The sequence below is a fragment of the Rhinolophus ferrumequinum genome, chromosome 25, assembly GCF_004115265.2.
Source record: "Rhinolophus ferrumequinum isolate MPI-CBG mRhiFer1 chromosome 25, mRhiFer1_v1.p, whole genome shotgun sequence".
NCBI lineage: Eukaryota > Metazoa > Chordata > Mammalia > Chiroptera > Rhinolophidae > Rhinolophus > Rhinolophus ferrumequinum.
The window spans coordinates 22,114,583-22,133,555 of record NC_046308.1 but is presented as its reverse complement, the minus strand read 5'-3'; the positions used below and the strand labels follow the sequence as shown (position 1 = coordinate 22,133,555).

Here is an 18,973-nt window from a genome sequence, read left to right as displayed (position 1 = left end):
CCCTGCCCAGCCCCAGGCCAGGCTTTGAAGGCTGTGGACACCCGCCCTTCCTTCCGTCCAGGCCCAGGCTCCTCAGGCCAGGCAGTGGGGCCAGCTGGGCTCTCCTGCTCCAGAATTCCGTTCTCAGACTCCCCACCCCCTTCCCACCCCACTGGCTCTTTGTTCCTGTCCAGGATGCACCTGGGTGGCCTCTGGCCTGATTGTTTGCTGTGGGCCCAGCTGGGCCACATCAGGGAGAAAGAAGTGCCAGACCCAGGACAAAGCACCAGTGGGGCCACATCCTTGGGAACCAATCAGGCCACCCTAAGGTACTCACCTACTTCTCCTCCAAAGGGGAGGGGCACTGTACACTTCCTGGGGCTCTGGAATTGAGGAAGTGGGGGGATCTCATAGGGCTCCAGTTCATGCTCAAACTAAGGCACCCCTGAAAGGGCAAAATCATGCCTGAGGAAGCTCCCCAGCCAGTCAGCCTCAGGAGCAACCCATCCTCTATCCCAGCCCCCCGGAAGATGCTTCAGCCCATGTCTGCTTCTGTGGATCAAACAGCAACTCCACTAGCAAACCTGTGCTTCTGAACTGATCTGGGTGCATCTGTGTAGATGTGGAAACTGAGGCCCAGATCGGCATGGGCCTCATCCTGGCCTATACAGTGGGCAGGGACAGCCCTGTGCATGACAGGGCTTGACATTTACTACCCTAAGAATGGCCCTAAGCCGACAGCCCAGAACATCAAACGGCCCACCTTTCCCGTCTCCCTGCACTACCTCCACCCAAGCCCCACTCTACCCCCCTTTACAGAGAGCAGGTGCCTGGTAGCAGGGTCCAGCAGGGGGTCCCTCTTGGAGTCACCATATTGCAGCGGTGGGAACAGCCCCAACCTGACACAAGTGTTGGTGGCAGACCTGGAGGAGGGTGGGTGTGACGGCCCGGGGTGTCCAGACCCCTGCTTAGAGCAACCTGCTTCCTACTCGATGGGTGCTGGTGATATGCCCGTCCCGAGCTCTTCCCCAGCCCTCTAGGACTGGCAGACCACTCCACAGAACTCAGGCTCACACTCGATACTGGAGACATCCTCCAGGAGCTCCTGGAGTCTTTGCTGCTCAGGGCCTGGCACGGGTCGGGTGGCATGGATAACAGGCTGTGCCCCATTACTCTCCACCCCTGACCCATTCTTACGGGGACCCCAGCTCCGGGCCTGCTCCCCTAGGTGCTCAGCAGGCAGGGCTCTGCTCAGGAAGCGTGGAGGCCTGTCCTCCCGAACCCCACCCTGCCTCCTGCACAGCTGCACCCCAGCAAAGTCCTCACCTGCTGGGATCGGAGCTTGGGCCAGAGCTTTCCCAGCAACCTGGGGCCGACTGGAATCCACCCTGCATCCACCTGACTCAGAGCATGGGGCTTCAAGCCCAAGACCCCTGTCTGTCCCTGTTCTTCACTGTAGGGACAAGGTCAAACAGAACCCAGGCCAACCCAAGGCTATGGTAGCGCGGCCTGGAGAGGATGGCGGCAGAGCTGGCCTCTGTGTGCACCAAGATACGCCCAGGACCACAGCCACGAGAGGCTACGGATGAGGGGATATGCGGTCCTTTCTGGATGTCTCCCCTCCCTGAGGAACCTGTTTTCCTGCTTCCATTCATTAAAGCTGCAGCCCCCAAAAGGCCCTAGAATTTTCCCTAAGTCAAAGTGGAAACAATTCCCTTCCCACAGGTGCTGCCCTGGGACAGGAAGAGCAAGTGCCAGTTGAAGGAAGCAGAGCCCTTGGGCTGGCACCGCTGGGAGCCAGGTGTCCCGTCACCCGAGGCCCAGCTGGGCAGAGGAATTCCTCTCACGGGCCCCTCAGGTTCTGAGCTCAGGAAGTCACCCTACAAAAGGACCCCCTCACAGTCTGCTCCTGAGACAGCTGACGCAACAGGCAGGAGGAAGGCACCCCACACAACTGAGGAGCAGCAGCTAAGACAGCCAGGGCTGCCCCCACTGCCCAGGGGAGGTCACCCCTTCTGCTGCTTCGATCAGTGTCCACTGCACACAGGGACATGCCCGTCTCAGCGGCCTCTCGCTGACCACAGCAGAACGACCTCCATATACTACAGCAAATGACATGAGCTCAATGCCTGAGTGACAGCCCCAGGCCCCAGGCTGAGGAGTAGGGAGGAACAGGAGCCACACAGGGTTCTCACTCAGTCCTTCTCAAGCCCCGTCCTGCAACCCAAGGATTGGAGCACTGTGCTCTGGAAGCCAGGCCACAATGGACGACCACAGCTGTCAGCACCGTTGTGGGGCCTGGAGAGCAGTCACAGGACACACCTTGCCTCAAATGGTGGGCTCCAGGCGTTCCAGGAGCAAGTCCATTCCTGGATGGACCCCGGACCTCGGGGAGGGGGTTGCAGGCCCGGGAAGGGTGCCCCAGGTCACCCAATGCAAAGTATGAGGTGGCCCCTTGGGCTCCTCTGCATGTGACATGTGCAACGTGACAGGATGCAGCGCTGTTCTGGGCTGTGCTCGTGGATTCATAATCATTCCACACAGATGCATAGGAGAAAAAGGCTTGACTGCTTGACTGGTTGGTTGCCTCTGAGTGGTGTAATTATCGGGTTTTTTTTTTTTTTTTTTTGGTTTCTCTATAATTTTATATACTCTGAAAATTATCTCCAAGAAGATAAATTTCTTAAAAAAACAAAAAACCTCACGGCACTACCCCCGCCCCAGAAGAGCACGTGTCTGGGCTACAACTGGGGAATGCCGGGCCTTTCAACCTTATAGGGCAGCTCGGACAGTACTTCGCAGGTCAGAGCACCTGTCGCAGAACCTCTGGGCTCACCTGGGCCACCCCCCTATCTCAGGCCCAGGCATGCGGTCAAGGGTGTGGCTGTGGCTTCAGCCCAGGGTGGGGCCTCTCCCAAGCCCCCGTCAGATCCTTCCCCAGGAGTGAGTGAGGAGAGGGAGGCTGGTTTCAGGGGCCCTCCTTGCTACAGCCAGTCCGGGGAGGTGACCAGGGTCCTGTGCACACAAGGTCAGAAGGGAAGCAGGGAGTCGCGAACTAGTGAAGTCCAAGTCTGGTATGTTTCAGCAATTTTAATACATTCAAGAATATTTAATAGAATAAAAAAGTACTGTCAGCAGAAGCCCGTGGGCGAGAGAAATAGAATTCTAACTGGCCCTCTTGCGCTAAAGCTTGTGCCTGAAGGGAAACAAGGCAAAATGACTTCCTAGAGGCTTCACATCAATTGCCACTGGACTAAAAGCACCTCAGAGTATCACTTTTAGGTATATGTGACCATCTACAATCATCCCATAAAGCCAAGTGTTATAAGGATCCTATTAGAAAAAGGCAAAAAGTCACGCTTTTGAAATCTCACCTGTGGACCCATGTGAAGACATGGGCAGCCTGGCTAGGCACCCCTGCATGGCCTGTTGTCAGGGAGGCAGAGGAGGGGCCCCAGACAGGCTGGGCCTTGGCCAAGCCCCGCAGCCACCCTCTGGCCTGTCACCGACACCAGGGCACGATGCTGGGTAATGCCAGTCACGGGACACAGCCACCAACAGTGGTTGCCTTCCTCCAAGACACCAGCCTCCCCACAGCATGAGCCGCTAGGGCCAGCTCACTTGGCTAGAAAGGAACTAAAGTGTGAACTGTAGACCCAAGAAAGTCTTCTCCTTCATAGGACAAGACAGCCCCCCCAACATAATAAATAAACAAAAACATGGCTGCAGATCAGACACACTGGGTCCAGACAGGTGCACAGGCCTCTGTGAGGGCAAACGGGAGCAAAATGGGGGCTCAAAGAACCAAGTGGAGACACATTAAAGACAGTGACTCTCACTTTAACAGTCCGCCAGCTGACAGCATGGGGCACCTGTCAACAGAGCAACAGAAATAAGAACAGAACCCAGGCAGTGAGGACGGGGACAGGCGTCTACCAGGGTCTTCCTGTGTGCTTGGGGGCTGGGCTCTGCTCGCCAGCCTCTCCTTTCTTAGCTGCAATTGGGCATTTCACAAAAAGCCTCCAGTCCAGGCAGCAGGTGGAACTGCCAGGTTGGGACATCTGGGCAGGGAACATGGGCATTTATTGGCCATTTGGTGACCTTGGGCCAGCAGGTGCACATACATGCACAGCCCGTTCAGAATCGTCACATTCTTTTCTAGGCTATAGACAAGTCAAACTCTTAGTCTAGAACATCACGCTTGAATGCAGAACCCTCAGCTCACACGAGGGCCAGTGGCTTTCTCCGAGTCCCCTCCTTGCATCCCGTGGCAGGGGCAGCCATCCTGCCTCCACTAGTAGCAGCTCTTCCTCATGCTACTTTGCAGGTGACAAACGTAGTTGTATTCTGGAAGCAACAGGTCTTGACACTGTTCAAACCAAGAGCCCGTGTCAGGCGCACATGAGTCATGGGCTCCCTGTTGCCAAGAAGGGCTGAGTCCCAGTCTGAGAGTCACCTTGACAGAACACCTCGTAATAAGGCTTTGGTTCAAATTGTGCAGAGGGGTTGTAGTGTGGCTGTTGTTGCTTGGAACGTCGAGAGAGCAGCATGGTAGGGGACCAACCAACTCCGTCACTGGGCTGCGGTGGCCTCCGAGAGCCTCTATACGATGGCTGCCCTTACAAGGAGCGTTAAGGCACTTCCTTAAATTCTTGCCTAGGAGGATTACATCCAAGTGACTCAGAGTAACTTCAAATTCTCCTGTCTGGGCTCCCTCAAGTTGTTTAGCTTCTTCTCCAGCTACTTCCAACTTCATTCCTGGCTTTCACCATGCTAACGCTCAGATTTTGTGTTCTATCTCTATGCTTACTGAAACAATTGAACTTTGGTACTAACAAAACAGGAGCTATTTTCCAATCTTGCTCATGAGAAAAGCAATTAAAAAAACAAACCTAAAATCTGAGCTGGATTTCCAAGCCCCTTCAAGGCTGGACAGGTTGGCAGAGCAGCAGCAAGAGGGTCCCGATGACAGAGGCCCTGACGGTAGAGGCCCAGCTGCGTGAATTGTTCAAAGGCAGAACGGGGAACCGAGTCTTCATCAACTGTTAAGCTGCAAACACCTACATTGTGTTGGCTGTGACAGCCTTGTCACATGGAGAGGGTGGATGTCCCACTGCTGTAGTGACACACTCCTTGAAACCAAGCCCATGAAGGGTCGAGGCCCACTGGCCTGGTGCCGCGAAGCAGGAACCTGTCAGGCACCAAGTTCCCCACGTGTTTCACATGGTGACAGAACCTGCACTGGCGAGGAGTGAACAGTGCTGTGGGTAAAGCTTTCACTAACCCCTGCGAGCTGCCCACATCATTTAATCCCCCTCCCCAAGTTTAGCTGTGTGTGCACGAGCCTTGTTTTAATACCCCACAACACTAACAGAGTTCAGTGTTCTCGTCAGAAGAAAAAATCCAGCAGCAAATCAGCGTGCGCAATGGTTATTGCACCCATGCTGATCTCTGAGTGGACAGGTCATGTGGGAGGAGGCTGGTCTGAGCCGGGGCCACATAGGTCCCAGTTCTCGTGACTTGGAGGCCTTGGGCTGAAGGCTCACACGCTTAGGGGCAGCCTAGAGAGTTGCTGAAAGCTTTACGGGGCGCGTAGCTAATGGCGTTGGTGTCGCTTGGTAACTGTGGAGGGTCCTCCAGATGTGCTCAGGTTTCGAAGTACTTGTAGATTGCCGTCACGTACAGCATAACGTTTTGCCAATCGGGCCGTTCAGTTCGCACCATTTCATTAATGTCCTGCCAGAGAAGGAAGAGATCTGCTTAGAATTCTCCATCACCTCCTGGATAGCAACACGGGGCTGGGTGACGCGTCGAAAGACTTTTGTTCTAAGCCTGACCCAGACGTCCGCTCCATCCCTACCGAGGGCCCCGCGCCTCCTCCCTGGGTGTCAGTACTGTCCCCGAGCTGCCCGCCCTGCTCAAGTCCCACACCAGGGTCGCTCCCTAAGGCTCGGATGGTTTCATCTTCTCCTGGGACCTCTTCCCCTGCCTGCTTCTCTTCTTAAACCCTCCCCGTGGTCACTTCTGAGAGCCCTTCTCACCCTAGTCACTCTCTTGGGAGAGCCTGTGTGACGGAGCTCTCAGAATTCAACATTCTAACGCCTTTCATCATGGTGAGCATCTGAAATCAAAGGTACTGTTCTCTAACTGTATTCTGCAAAATACCAGTGATCTGTGAGGTGTTCACTGATGGAGGAGAAGAAACGTAAGAGACCCCGGATGCTGCCATATAACCGGAGGCCTCCCAGAGACACCACTGTTGCTGAAGATCTGTGACTTTCTGAGGAGCTGTCTGAAGAGCACTGCTCTGAGGTTCTCTGGGCGAGGGACACAGAATGTGCCCCCAGAGCCAGCAGGATGGAGAGGGCCACCCACGGGATACAGAAAAAAGATACCGTTTGTTCAATAAGAATCTCGACTAAAAGTTTTGTAGGATGGGGAAACCGTCCACTTTTTATATATTGGAACTTTAAATGTGACCTAAAATATCCAGATTAACTCTAACTTTTCTTTTTCTATATACAACTGAATAGAAGCCACCCTAAAAAATGTATTTCTATGAATTCAGAAGATATATTTATGGATTTCTACACGAACACTCTTGTAGCATAAATACAAGTGTAAATACTTCTTCAAAACTATTCAGTTGCTACAAGTCAGGGTGATGGGGACCTTTGAGGTGGGGAGGTGGTACGGGGGGGGGGGCCCGAAAGGAGATCCTGGGGTCCCTGACCTGGCCCCATGAGTACTTTACTCTGTGGAAATGACCGAGCTGTGCACTGATGATCCTAGAAATGTCTCAGTACATAGTTTATTTAATGACAGTGCCCCCGGGTGAAAGGGCTAGCTTTGCGTTTGGATGCAGTATTTTCTCCCACGAAGTTTGAACTGGTGACGAGGCAAAAGCCTGACAGAAGCATGTCTATCATGAGCTGCTGCAGGCGCTGAGCAGAGGCTTAAACAAGACCCTGAGACACGCGGGTTTTCTAAAACTCGTTTCTCGCACCATGAACAGCAGTTTCCCATAACCCTTGTGAAGTGCGGAAGCCACCTGTTCAACCTCTAAAGCCACCCTCCGAGACTCGTCTTACACTCTCCCTCTAGTCTGACGAATTCAGACATACAGCTGTGGTCAAGACCACCCCACCCAACTTGGTGCACTTCCCTGGGATGCTTCCGTGAGGCATAAAGCACCCATGGGGCAGGGGTGAAATCCCATCTGCACTCCCACCTAACAGGGCGCTTGCTTGGCTGGCGCAGGGCCCACACTGGCTCCTTGCTATCAGGCCGCCACACCACCCGAGGACCTCCCTTAATAAGAAGCCAGTGCTTCCTAACAAAAAGTAGTGCTTGCCAATGACTCCTCAGGGGAGAGGTGGGGCTTACCAGTGTGGATTTGATGCCGACACTCTCAGCCGCCTGGAAGGCCAGGGTGAAGTTCCTTCGCTGTAAAAGAAACGGTGTGACTGGAGTGGACAAGCAAGGCCAGGAGAAAGGCGACCCGGACTACACAAGCTGCTGGGGAAAGACGATGCCCACCTCTGCTTGGGACTAAAGTAAGCCACATGAGCCCTCAAAACTCCCACCCGACTCCAAGGGCCTGGCCACGTGCCCACCGCCCCCATGCAGGGCCTTGCCTGCTCTGCTTGTAACCAGCTGTGGAACGATCCCTAAACACCTGTTCCTTCTTCACTACGTAAAAGGGTCACTTCTGATATATTAGCCCTGAACCATCTGAACACAGACCCCAAAAGCTAATAAGAAACACCCGTCAAGTGAGTTTCTCCCCTGTGGGGACCTTCAAGCGTTGTCTGAGGGGTGGGAGGCGGCTGACATGGGGGACCAAAGGAGGGCTTGGGCCTAGGTCCCCTCCGAATGCCCCGGGCAGGGGCCCTGTCCCCAAGCAGCTCCCTGAATGGGACGCCTCAGACCATGGCCTGGACTGCACAGTTGGCTCTTAGCCAGTCCTGGGCCCAGAGGTGGCAGGAAGCTGGCCTGGTGTGGTTAGTGCTGCTAGTCGGACCGCTCATGCCTTGGGCAGCTCTCCTTGGCCAATTCTTGGTGAAGTCCTAGATCTTAAATGTTGTCACGGCTCTCACTGAGCATGTCATTACTTGGGGAATTCTGGACTGGGCAAACATCCTACACAAGGTGGGCCAGGGACTTGGTAGGCTGGCCCAGCACCAATAACTCACATCCAAAATAAGACCAAGCCGGAACAGGGCCAATGTGAGCCAGCAATGTGGTGTGTGAAATGCCAACAGCACGGCCCCGTCCATGGACGGCTCTGCCTCTACGTCTCATGCCCGCCTGCCCTCTGTGAGTGGCCAGGAGCCAGGCCGTTTCGCAGCCTGCCTTACCGTATCTTGGCTGTTCAGTTCCTGATATGGAATGTGTGCTGGAAGGTAGGTATGCAGGAGAGCACAGAAGGCCAGCCCATCGTTCCAGCTGCTGCTAAAGTTTGTAATGTCAATATTCTGAAGGAAAAGAAGAAAAACACATAAGCAACACACACTGTGATCTTCTCAGGAGAATGCTGAGGAGGGTGCAGGAGACCTGAGAGGCCAGGGACTCCCAATCCTGGGCAGGGCAAGCCTTAGGACAGGAGCAAGCACAGTGTATAGGGGCCCCGGCCAGAGCCCGGCCGGCGTCAGTGACTGGCCCTCTCACCGGTTCCCATGCGCATCCCACCCACCATCTGCAGGTCGCTGCCACCACAGTGGCAAAAACTGGACCCTACCCTCTCCTGGAAGAACCGTGGGCACAAGGAGCAGGTCCCACACTTGGCAGCCTCTTGGGACACTGGGGAGTAGTTAGGATTCAGCCTGACCTCTCTTAGTAGGAGCTCTGAGCAAAGATTTACAAAGATTATCTGTGTATTCTGAAGACACCAACAGCTGCCATCCTGCATTAGGAGACGTTAGGAGCGGTTTAATCCTGGGGCTACGTGTGCTTCTCCAAGAAACACCTCGACTTTTAAGAGTCACTTTACTCCATATTCAAATTATTTGCAACTACAAAAGTAACAACCATTCACAATATTTTGTTATATGATAATGCAATTCAGCTGGGAGGTAGACTATCCTTATTTGCAAGAATCCTTTTGAAGATAAAACTACACAATTAAATTTTGGAAATTCACACATTTTCTGTAAATGCTACAAACTGAAAAAGCGAGCACTTCCCAAACACCTTGTTTTATGTTTCACTGTTGATTTCATCCTGTCTTCAACTGTATCAAGAGTTAGCTTCCTAGGGGACTGAGAAAGCCCACATTTTACTAGACGGCAAACCACCAGCTCCTGGGTACCAGTTCTTATTCCTCCCAGGATCACAGCATACTACTGCCATTTGTAGTTGTACAGTTTTACAAAGTTTGCCATCCCTGACCCCCTTTACAGACAGTTAGGTCCTGACACCAAGTAGGGGGCCTGCGGCTCATGGACGAGGGGCAGGAGGGGAGGATGGGCGATGGGCCCTTCGATGGAGAGTTTTCGTAAGTTTTGTCATCAAAATGATTGGTCCCTGACTGCAGTCACCCAGAATGCTGCCCTTTGGGTTCTTCGACTCAAATGCAAGCCTTCTGGAGGGTAGCAGCTCTATGGGCAATTATTCCAGAGGTCATTTCCCCTCGCCTGATTACCTGCTGCTGCCAGCTCGCAGATCTGGCCCGGACGCATGTTCATAACTGCTGTGTGGAAAGCTACCAGGTTACAGCATGAAGAAATGCAAACCTCTCAAGAGCCACAGGGAAAGGTGGCAGTAAGCGTGTGGCGAGGGTGCTGCCTAGCAGTTCACCTGCAGCCGTCCAGTGACACCACGCGATGGGGCCCAGGCCGATCCCCCCGCCTCGGTGCTGCAGAGCTCACACTTCCTGGCCGTAAAGACCAGCCTGGGTACATTCCCCACAGGCCGGGGCTGCCCTCTAAGGGGCCTCTGCCCTGGCCGACAGTAACACTCACTGCTTCCTATGAAGGTGCAACAACTGGCGCGTGACAGTTACCATTGATAACTGCAGCAGCAAACGGGCCTCTTTGATCTCTTCTGAATCTCAGGAAGCAGCCAGCCAGGGCGGCAGCTCCGTCTGGGAGGGGGCCAGGGCCAGGGAAGGGAAGTGACCTGTCCAAGGTGCTGGGCTTGCAGCAAGGAGGAGAGGGATGGGAATCCTTGTGCCAAGAATCCTATAGGTGGTATGTTACTTGACTCTCAGAATCACCCAGAAGCATTTTTAAACAAGGAGGTCGGGGCTAAGAGAGGCCCCGGTCACATACCCAGGCTGGGTGACTATTCAAACTCAGGTCTAAGTCCCAAGCCTGTCCACGCTCTCCTAGTCCTCGTGCCTAAGGGCCCTAATGAAAGAGCCAAGGAGACTGGGCATCACTACATGGACAGCAGGGCAAAAAGCTTCTTAACGGTGTGGCCCATCTCTGTGTAAGGCCAATGGCAGCACACGCTGCCGAGGACTCCCAGTCCTTGCCCCCAGAGGTCACGTTCACTTCTGGAGGAAAACAAATCTCCACTTCCTGCGGCCCCTTCTCCAGCTCCCTGAAAGGCAGGCGTCTCTGGCAGAGTCGCCTACGTGCCTGACCTCACTACGTCTCGCCGCAAAGGCTCCTGCACGAGAGGAAACCGCTGCGCCCCAGCTCCACAGCTGTGGGAACCCTGGCCTTCCCCAGCTTCCTCATGACAAACCCAACCCCAAACCTGGAATCTCTAGTCGGAGCAGAAACTTCATTTACAAAATAAGCCAAAGTGATTTACACAACGAGGAAACCATGGCTCCTGGCTGCAGGGTGGGGGAGTTAACTTTTAAGGACCTGACAACCAAACTTCCAAATCCAAACAACGCAAGCTCACACCCAGGCAGGCTGGCTGGCCAGGGGACCCACTGGGAGCTGGACGGAAGCCAGACAGGGCATCCCACTTGGCAGAGCACGACAACGACACCAACAAGCACCAAACCCAAGTGAGACATCTGAGCGGCCCCCTCGCCCGTGCCCCTAAACTAGTCCAGAGAGACCCTGGAGAATGAGCCAGGCCTTGAAATTGGGGTTCTTGAAAGGAAGTGAGGAAAAGCCTTCAATCTAAGAGAGCAGGCCTGCACCCTCTGCTCTTCATCTCACTATTTGTTTTTAATGTTTAGGGCTGAAAAATCAAACTACTATGAAATTACACAGACTGAACACAGAAAACTGTACTAACAACAGTGCTGGTTCTCTAAGGCTGAAAAGCACGGTGAGGATGGCAAAGTTCCCCTGGCTTCCTCTCTAGAGCTCTTAATTTCATAGCTATCACAGCCCATTAATATAATGACAAGATTAATAGAAATAAATATACGAAAGGTATAAAATTGTATTAAATCACCAGAGAAATGGCTGTTCTCCCGGGAGCCGGCTCTGTCCCCACTCAGTGAAGACCACTCATCCCAAAGCTGTGACCAGTGCCCAGCGAGACCCCTGCTGGCACTCCTGTCCTCCAGGCACTGCCCTGAACACATGGAGCTGCATCCTACCAGTTGTGACCAAACCAGGACCACAGTGGGCTCCGGACTTCCGGGGCAGCAAGATGATGGGTGGAAGATCCCACGGACCTAACCGGGTTTCCTTGGTGACGGAAACCAGAGGGGCAGACGTGTTCACAGGCAGTCACTAGAACTGGCCTCTCACCATCTCCCATCTTCACTCCTTTGCTCTCTGCCTGGATTCCAGAAGGGCCTGAGTAATGTGGCAACAGGCACAGGTAGTTCAATCTGCCTGTCGCTTCCTGGTCTCTGTGACTTGTGATCACTTTACCTGCTCATGAGGGCCAGGTTAACAGTGCTGACCCTTACTTTTCTTGGCAATTAAGTAAAAATACTGAAGTTTTTATGTCTTGGATAAAAACAACTAAACACCAGTGGAAAGCCTTAGGTGGGGTCTGAGCCAGGCCTGACACTTACTGGGTGCCACTGCCCGGTTCCCCTGTGAGCAGCTTCTCCTATAAAGTGGACATACAAACCTCGGCTCACGTAAGATTGAGGAGTCTTTAAGACTTTGAAACTATGAGGTGGTTTTATTTGTAGTAGAGCAGATAGATATTTTGTAGCAGGTGGCATCAATCCCATCCAAGATACTAAGAGGCCACAGACTCAGCGAGAATGTCCCCAGGCTGCTCTTCCCCCACTGCAGCTCTTGCTCCTGGCCACAGTTAGAATTCTGCTGACTCCTGCCACACGTAGGTAACTGGTAAACCTTCGCTACCCAACAGGGCCTTCACATAAAAATATGGAGCAATCCACACGGTATTTGGTGTGTGGTATGCATCCTTCTCTCTGAGTAAGGTCTGGAAACTCAAATAAGCCACCTCAAAATCCCAACTCCCAAGTATTCATTCAAAACACACCGGTAGGAAACTCGCTCTATAATCACTTGTTTCAATGCCATTCGAATGTCACAAGGCACAGTGTGCCTTTCTGGTATGAGTGGCGGGGCCTTGCAGTGTGGCTCCATCTTCCAGAGGCCTACAAAGAAAACAGTGCGACGTGCCTAGAGCCATGTTCCTCCACTGGTGGTAAAAGAGACTTTCCCCTGGAGAGAGGGAGCAGGCGCTGAAGCCCCCAGGGTAAGTAACACCCTCCATGTGCAGCTGAGCCTGCAGTGGAAGAACTGGGAAGGCACTGCTCGGGGGAAGGTTCACTCGGCCACTTAATGAGTCCTCACCTGGAACCAGACCCCAGATCAGGCCTCAGCTATCTTGGAGGGGCCGTCTTATAGGACAGAGCCTGACGGCGGAGCCCGACGTGGACCTGGGCTCGGGGCAGACTTCAAGGTTAAGTGTGGTCGAACTGTGGGCAGGGGATGTTAGGAGCCACTGGGTGGTGACAGCAGAGGCCCCTAAGAGAGGTGGCAGGAAAGGTCTTGGGCCGTGGGTGGGGAAAGAAGGCGAGGGCTAGAGAGATACACTTCAGATCTAAAGCAAACGGGACTTGGTGACACACTGGATACGAGGAGGGAGACAGCACGCCACGCCAAACACAGCTGTGGTTTCTGCTGAAATGGACACCAGTGGGGACCAGGATGGACGCAGAGCTCAGTGGAGGTGGAGATGCACTTCTGACAAGTTACATTTGCGGTGCCTTTGAGACATCCACAGGGAGGTGCCTAGGGGTACTGACAGAAAGGTCTAGAACTTGGGAGGGGCAGTGTACGGGGATATAAACTTTCAAGGACAATGGCTGAAGCAGCGTCTAGGTGAGATCTCCCAGGGATAGCTGGAACACACCGTGACAAGGATGCCACAGACCGAGCCCCTTGGAACTCGCACGTGGTAAGGGTTGTGCAGAGGAGAATGAGCCTTCAACAGGACACGGGGATGGCCGGACAGGTGGGAGAAAAGCCAGAAGCCAAAGAGAGAGAGAGAGTTAAAAGGGAAGAGAGTGGTCAATATCATTAGTGCTGCGGAGAGGCCAAGAAGACTTGAAAAATCTCCTAAATTTAGTAACATCTGGGTTGCCATTAATCATAGTGAGCAATGGCAATTATGGGAAGAGCACTCAAATTTTTAAAAAGCTATCACATCACCAAGTTAAATGATCTGTTATAGTTTTATAATTTCCACAGGTAGATATTTTTTACAACATGTTTATTTCACAAAGGTTGTCTATTTTCAAAAGTAGTACTTTTCAGGGCATGAGGAAAGGCCTGGCCTGTAAAATATCTCTTCCAGGCGTTTCTCTCGGGAGGAAGGGCCTGTTTATGCTCCGCGTATTAACCAGGGGGCTGCGGGGTCCGGGCCTTCCACCACGCATGTGCCCTGCTCTCTACTACATCGACAGCTTCTGAAGCAGGCAGGCCCACTGGTGCCTTTAAAACAAACTATTCTCAAAGCCAAAAACTGGCTGTTTTGAGGGGAACTAATGGAAGGACTACTGTTCGCTATTTACTGGCAACAATGCCAAGTTCTGTAAGGAAACAATTTTCTTTTTAACATAGAGACACACAGTAATTAGGTATAATGAAAGTTCCTAATTAATGAATTCAGATTTTGCATTCAGTTTTCAGGTCACTTCAGGGCTTTTCTGCTGTAAAGATAAGACTATGTTTGGATCAGGACAGACAAAAACAAGAGGGTTACGATATGTGCCAGAACAACAGTTCATAAAAGCCTTGAATACAGACTCAAATGAGGCGCTTTGCCCCATTTTCTCCATCCAGGAAATGTCGACTAAGTGATCTGACAGGGCAGAAGGACGTGGCCTATTTCACAGGGCCACCTGCTGTCCTTTTCACTCTCATAACAACTCAGACTCGTCCTCACACCCTGTGCGAAACTGGCGGGGCATTTTCTACTCACTGCTTCCTGAGCTGGGACCAGAGCCTTCTCCTGCACCTGTGACTTTAAATATGATGCTGCCCTTTCTGAGGCCAAGCCTTTATATGCATTCAGAGTGGAGGAGTGGGGTATGACAGCCAAGAAATGACACACATCTCCACCACAAAAAGATAAAATATGTCATCAAACACCTTAAAATGTTTTAATTTGTCTGAAGTTTAGTTAAGGGCCATAAAATACACCCCCAAATACCACATGTTCTTGAAATAGTTATTAAGGTTCTGATCTATTTAAGGAAATTCCACTTTTATGGGCACAGGGCAAGAAGCCAAAAACCATGATTCATCTCTCCGCTAACATGCGCAAGCACCGATTTCCTTCTGCTTGTCCACAAGTCACAGCAGGGGCAGGGTCCTCCCCGTGACGGACATATATCCTGGCAATGACAGGATATCATTCTGGGGGTGGCAGCCCAGCCTTCAGGAGGTGGGAGAGAATTACAAGCAAACCCCTGCCCACAGTGCCTCAGCTTTCTCAGCCCCAGGCCATGAGGCAGCCTTTGGAGGGCGTGTGGGAGTCGGAGTGAGGCAGGTGAGTGTGCCTTCTTCTGTGTGGTACGGTGGTAGTGGTGGATGTAATATCTAAAAGAGAGGGAAAAAACCACCAAGAGACGGTTTGTACCAATCCCAGTAGTGACTGTTAAACACGGAAGGACCCAGAAGGCCCTGGAAGTCAATAAACAGAAGCCTGCTTGGTGCCCAGGGTTGCCGTCGTGTAAACCAGCAGACCCATTCTGGCTGTAGATCTAAGGGTGTCTCTCCAGGGACTTCAGCACTGTCTCCTTTCTGAAGTCTAGCCAAGCTCTGCTTCAGGTCAGGGAAGAAGAGGGGTGGTGGCGTGTGTCCAGGGAGAGTCTGAGGCTCGCTCATCATGAGGTCCAGGTGTTACGTGGTAAAGAGGGAGGAAGGAAGGAAGCCAGGGCAGGCAGCCCAGGGTAAGCCAGCAACCCTGAAGGCAGAGTCCTGCATCTTGTACCCCTGGGGGTAGGGGAAGGTTCCACTAAGGACCCTCAATCCTCACTATGCATCAGAATCCCCTGCAAAGTCTTCGCAAGGTAACATATACTTGACTCTGCCCTAGGGAGGCTGACCCAACTGTTATGAGCATCATTTTCTTTACAGGTCCCCAGAGGATCTGATTGAGTAGCTAAGAGGCAGGACCACTGATCTAGAAACTGAAGGTGGGTGGAAGTGCACCGGACAGGAACATCTAAAAGGTTAAATCCCTGAGTTCATGATGACGCTCACAGAAGCGCACCAGCCCAGCCTAGAAACCTCTCAGGATTCAGAGTGCTGGCAAATCAATGGACAGAATCATGTACCAGATGAGCTCTCCTGACCACACTGGACAGTAAGGCAACCAAACAGCAGATGAAGGAGAGTCTCTGTAAAGAGGAATTCTAATGAATGAAGGAGGAGTGACTGACAGAATTAGAATGGCACCGTTTGGCAATAACGGTTCCAGTGGTAGTGACATCACAGAAACAAAGAGCCTATCCTACTCTACTCTCCCTGAACACACAGATATAACTCCAACAGTTCAGGTACTTCTGCTGAAAACTTGAACTGGAATCAGATCTACCCCTTGCTCTATCTACAGTTTATACCAGGGACAGCACCAAAGGGTAGCACCAACAAAACCTGAAATGTAGGAGCGCTATAGATAGGACACGCGATCCAGTTCCTTCAAAAAGACAAACTGAAAGGGGGTGGGGGGAAGAGGGAAGGGACTTTTAAGATTAAAATAGACTGAAAAGAGGAATATTATCCAAGTGCAATGTATAACCCTTACTTGGATCTTAATTCAAGCAAATCAACTGTAAAACTAACTGTGATTCAATCTGGAAGTTTGAACTTATCTAAGAATGTAATGCCATTAAATGGTTGGGATTTATCTGCTTTGGAATCATCCAGGTGGGGGTGAGAGAGAAGACCATGGCTGATGATTTGTGGCTGGGCAATGTGTACAGGATGGTGTTTTATTATTCTCACTACTTTAGTGTATATCTGAAAATTTCCATGAAAAACAAATAAACCTACAACTCAACCTCAGAAAGACAAACAACCCAATTGCCCAAATATAAAAATGGGCAAAGGACTTCAACAGACATTTCGCCAAAGAAAACAGACAAATAGCCAACAGCACATGAGAAGATGCTCAACTCTATTAGTCAATAGGGAAATGCAAATCAAAACTATAGTGAATTACCACTTTACAGCTATTAGGATGCATTTTATTTTTAAAAATGGAAATAGCAAGTGCTGGTGAGGAGGTGGAGAAATTAGAAACCTCATATACATTGCTGGTGGAAATGTAAAATGATGTAGCCACTCTGGAAAAGTTTGGCAGTTCCTCAATTAAGTTAAACATGGAATTACCATATGATCTAGCAATTCCACCCCGAGGTATACACCTAAAAGAACTGGAAACGAGTACGGAAATAAACACCTGCACGGGACTGGTCATAGTTGCAATAGCCCAAAGGAAATAGTCCAAATGTCTACCAATGGAGAAATGGAAAAACAAAATGGGGTATATCCCCACAACATAATATTATTCAGCCAAAGAAAGGAATGAAGTACTGATACGTGCCACAGCATAGATGAATCTTCAAACATTATGTTAAGTGAAAACTATTTACATAGGCCACAGGTTATTAGTGAAATCCAGAGAGAGCAGATTACCAGTTGTCAGGGGCTGGGGGACGGGGAACAGGGCTATGCTCAGTAACTCTATACACTAGGTAGATCTCATGAGCAACTTACTTATCCTAGAATCTTTACTGAAACGTTACATGCTTAAATGCAATGATTCATGAGTGGGTTTTATGGGAATTCATTAAGGCTCTGCTTTAATTTTTTTTTTAATGTCTTAAAAACAAACAAGCAGATAAAGTGTATCAATCTGCTTCCTTCACGATTAGGATAAACTGAGCGAATCTGTTAACTCCAAAGGAACTTGGTCTATCATCCGTGATCAGCTGTTCCCAAGTCAAGAGAGGGAACCTGCCTGTGATTCTGTGAGAAGTGGTCACACGTAACCACAATGATATTACCCAATGAGCTCAGAGCAGGGAGCACATTTTTAGGATAGAGCTCCAACTATATTGAAGCTTCACTAAAACAAAATCTAAGGTGTCATAATACATTGGGCTTTAATGTGCTAAAACCTTTTTTTTTTTTTTAAGTCAAATGAATCTATTTTGAGGGGACAGTTCAGAATAAGCCAGCAAATTTCACCCTAAGTGACAGGATTAATGTCCCCATGTTTCCCATAAATCCCTCCAAAATGAGGCTTTTTGTGGAGGAGCACATAGGAACCATGATGTCTGCTTTTGGAAAATTCAGGAAACTGCCACTAGGAAGAGATGGTAGGCGAGAGCCACTGGCTAGGTCACAGCTGATTTATGCACCTTAGGCATGTGGTGAGCAGTTTTATTAGCAGCTTAGGAATTAGTTCTGCCTTTTCTAGATTTAGTTTAGCTTTGGCAGGGGTTATTTACTCACTAAAATGCAATTTTGACTAAAGGAGACACAGTAATCCTCAAGCAACATTTACCCTGCGTGTGGTCTGGGAAAGGACTTGGGCAAAGGAAGAGGGAAGTTGTGTCTCTTCGTCCTAACCCCCAAAGGCTTCCCTGAGAATGGGTGTTTGAGGGGAAGAAAGTTAAGTACTCCAAATATCTTTGGGATGACCTCCTTTAGCTCATCCTTAGGACAAAGGTCACCAATTCCTACTCTTGCTCTGAAACGGATGGATGCAGTGCATTGTGGGCGGTGTGGGTCTTGAAGGCCATCTAAGCAGCCAGAGCTCACACGGAAACCCTGCTCAAATGCTTCCTCTAAGAAGACTCTTTAGTCTACGCTCCAACCTTCTGGTGATAGGAAGGAGGCTCTGTACCTCACAAGGCTGACTGCTCCTTCACTTTAAGTTTAGGAAATTCTTTATACCGATTTGAAAGCTACATCTCTGTTTGAAAAGCAGAGGGGAATGGCAGAGGAATCATGGGATTTAGAGTCCCATGGACCTAGGCTTTGAAGGTTGGGGCTACTTCTTCCGAGCTACTAGCTACAGGACTGTAGGCATACGGTTTAACTTGCAGGAGTCTCAACTTTCTCTCACAGGCAAAATGGAAATAAAACTCCCAATTACGAGGACTTAATAAGGCAATGTCTGTAAGGTACATGGAACAGCATCTGCGCTGGCGTTTGGCAGATCCTGTCTCCTTCTCCTGCGTCCCCTGAGGTAGTGTTGATTCCACCTTAGAAAACACAAACAGTGTGAAACAGGAGACTGCTCTCCCTGCCCAGGGGAGCTCGGAGGACCAGATGACAGCCATGCTGATTCCGAGTCCCTCTCCCCGAGTCAATACCCAGAACTTCAGGACACCTGCCATTTGGGCCAGAGATGAAGGTTTGATGGCTGTGTGAGCAGTCACAGAGACTTCTGTCACGAGTCGCTGACATTTCTATTGCAATGAACAGCACTTATATGCCTTTGTTTCTCTCTCTCAGGCTGGTTCTTCACTAACTCTGGCACACTCTTCAGGCACTCAGCAAAGGTTTGCTGAATAATCTGCTGGTTTAAGAAAACTCTTGAGGGAAAGTAGAGAAAATCCAGGAAA

At 50.9% G+C, this 18,973-nt stretch overlaps 1 protein-coding gene across 3 annotated transcripts in view; it reads right to left on the bottom strand.

The window, feature by feature from the left end:
• Positions 1-3,055: 3,055 nt before the first annotated feature.
• The window catches only part of SPECC1L (sperm antigen with calponin homology and coiled-coil domains 1 like), a 128,009-nt gene continuing 112,091 nt past the window's right edge, over positions 3,056-18,973 (bottom strand). For all 3 annotated transcript variants that reach the window (XM_033097586.1, XM_033097587.1, XM_033097588.1), the window contains 3 exons: positions 8,340-8,456; positions 7,366-7,425; positions 3,056-5,715 (listed from right to left, as the gene is read on the bottom strand). In XM_033097586.1, coding sequence (XP_032953477.1) covers positions 5,626-5,715; positions 7,366-7,425; positions 8,340-8,456 — 267 coding nt within the window. In that variant the 3' untranslated portion in view covers positions 3,056-5,625. The remainder of the gene's footprint in view (positions 5,716-7,365; positions 7,426-8,339; positions 8,457-18,973) is intronic.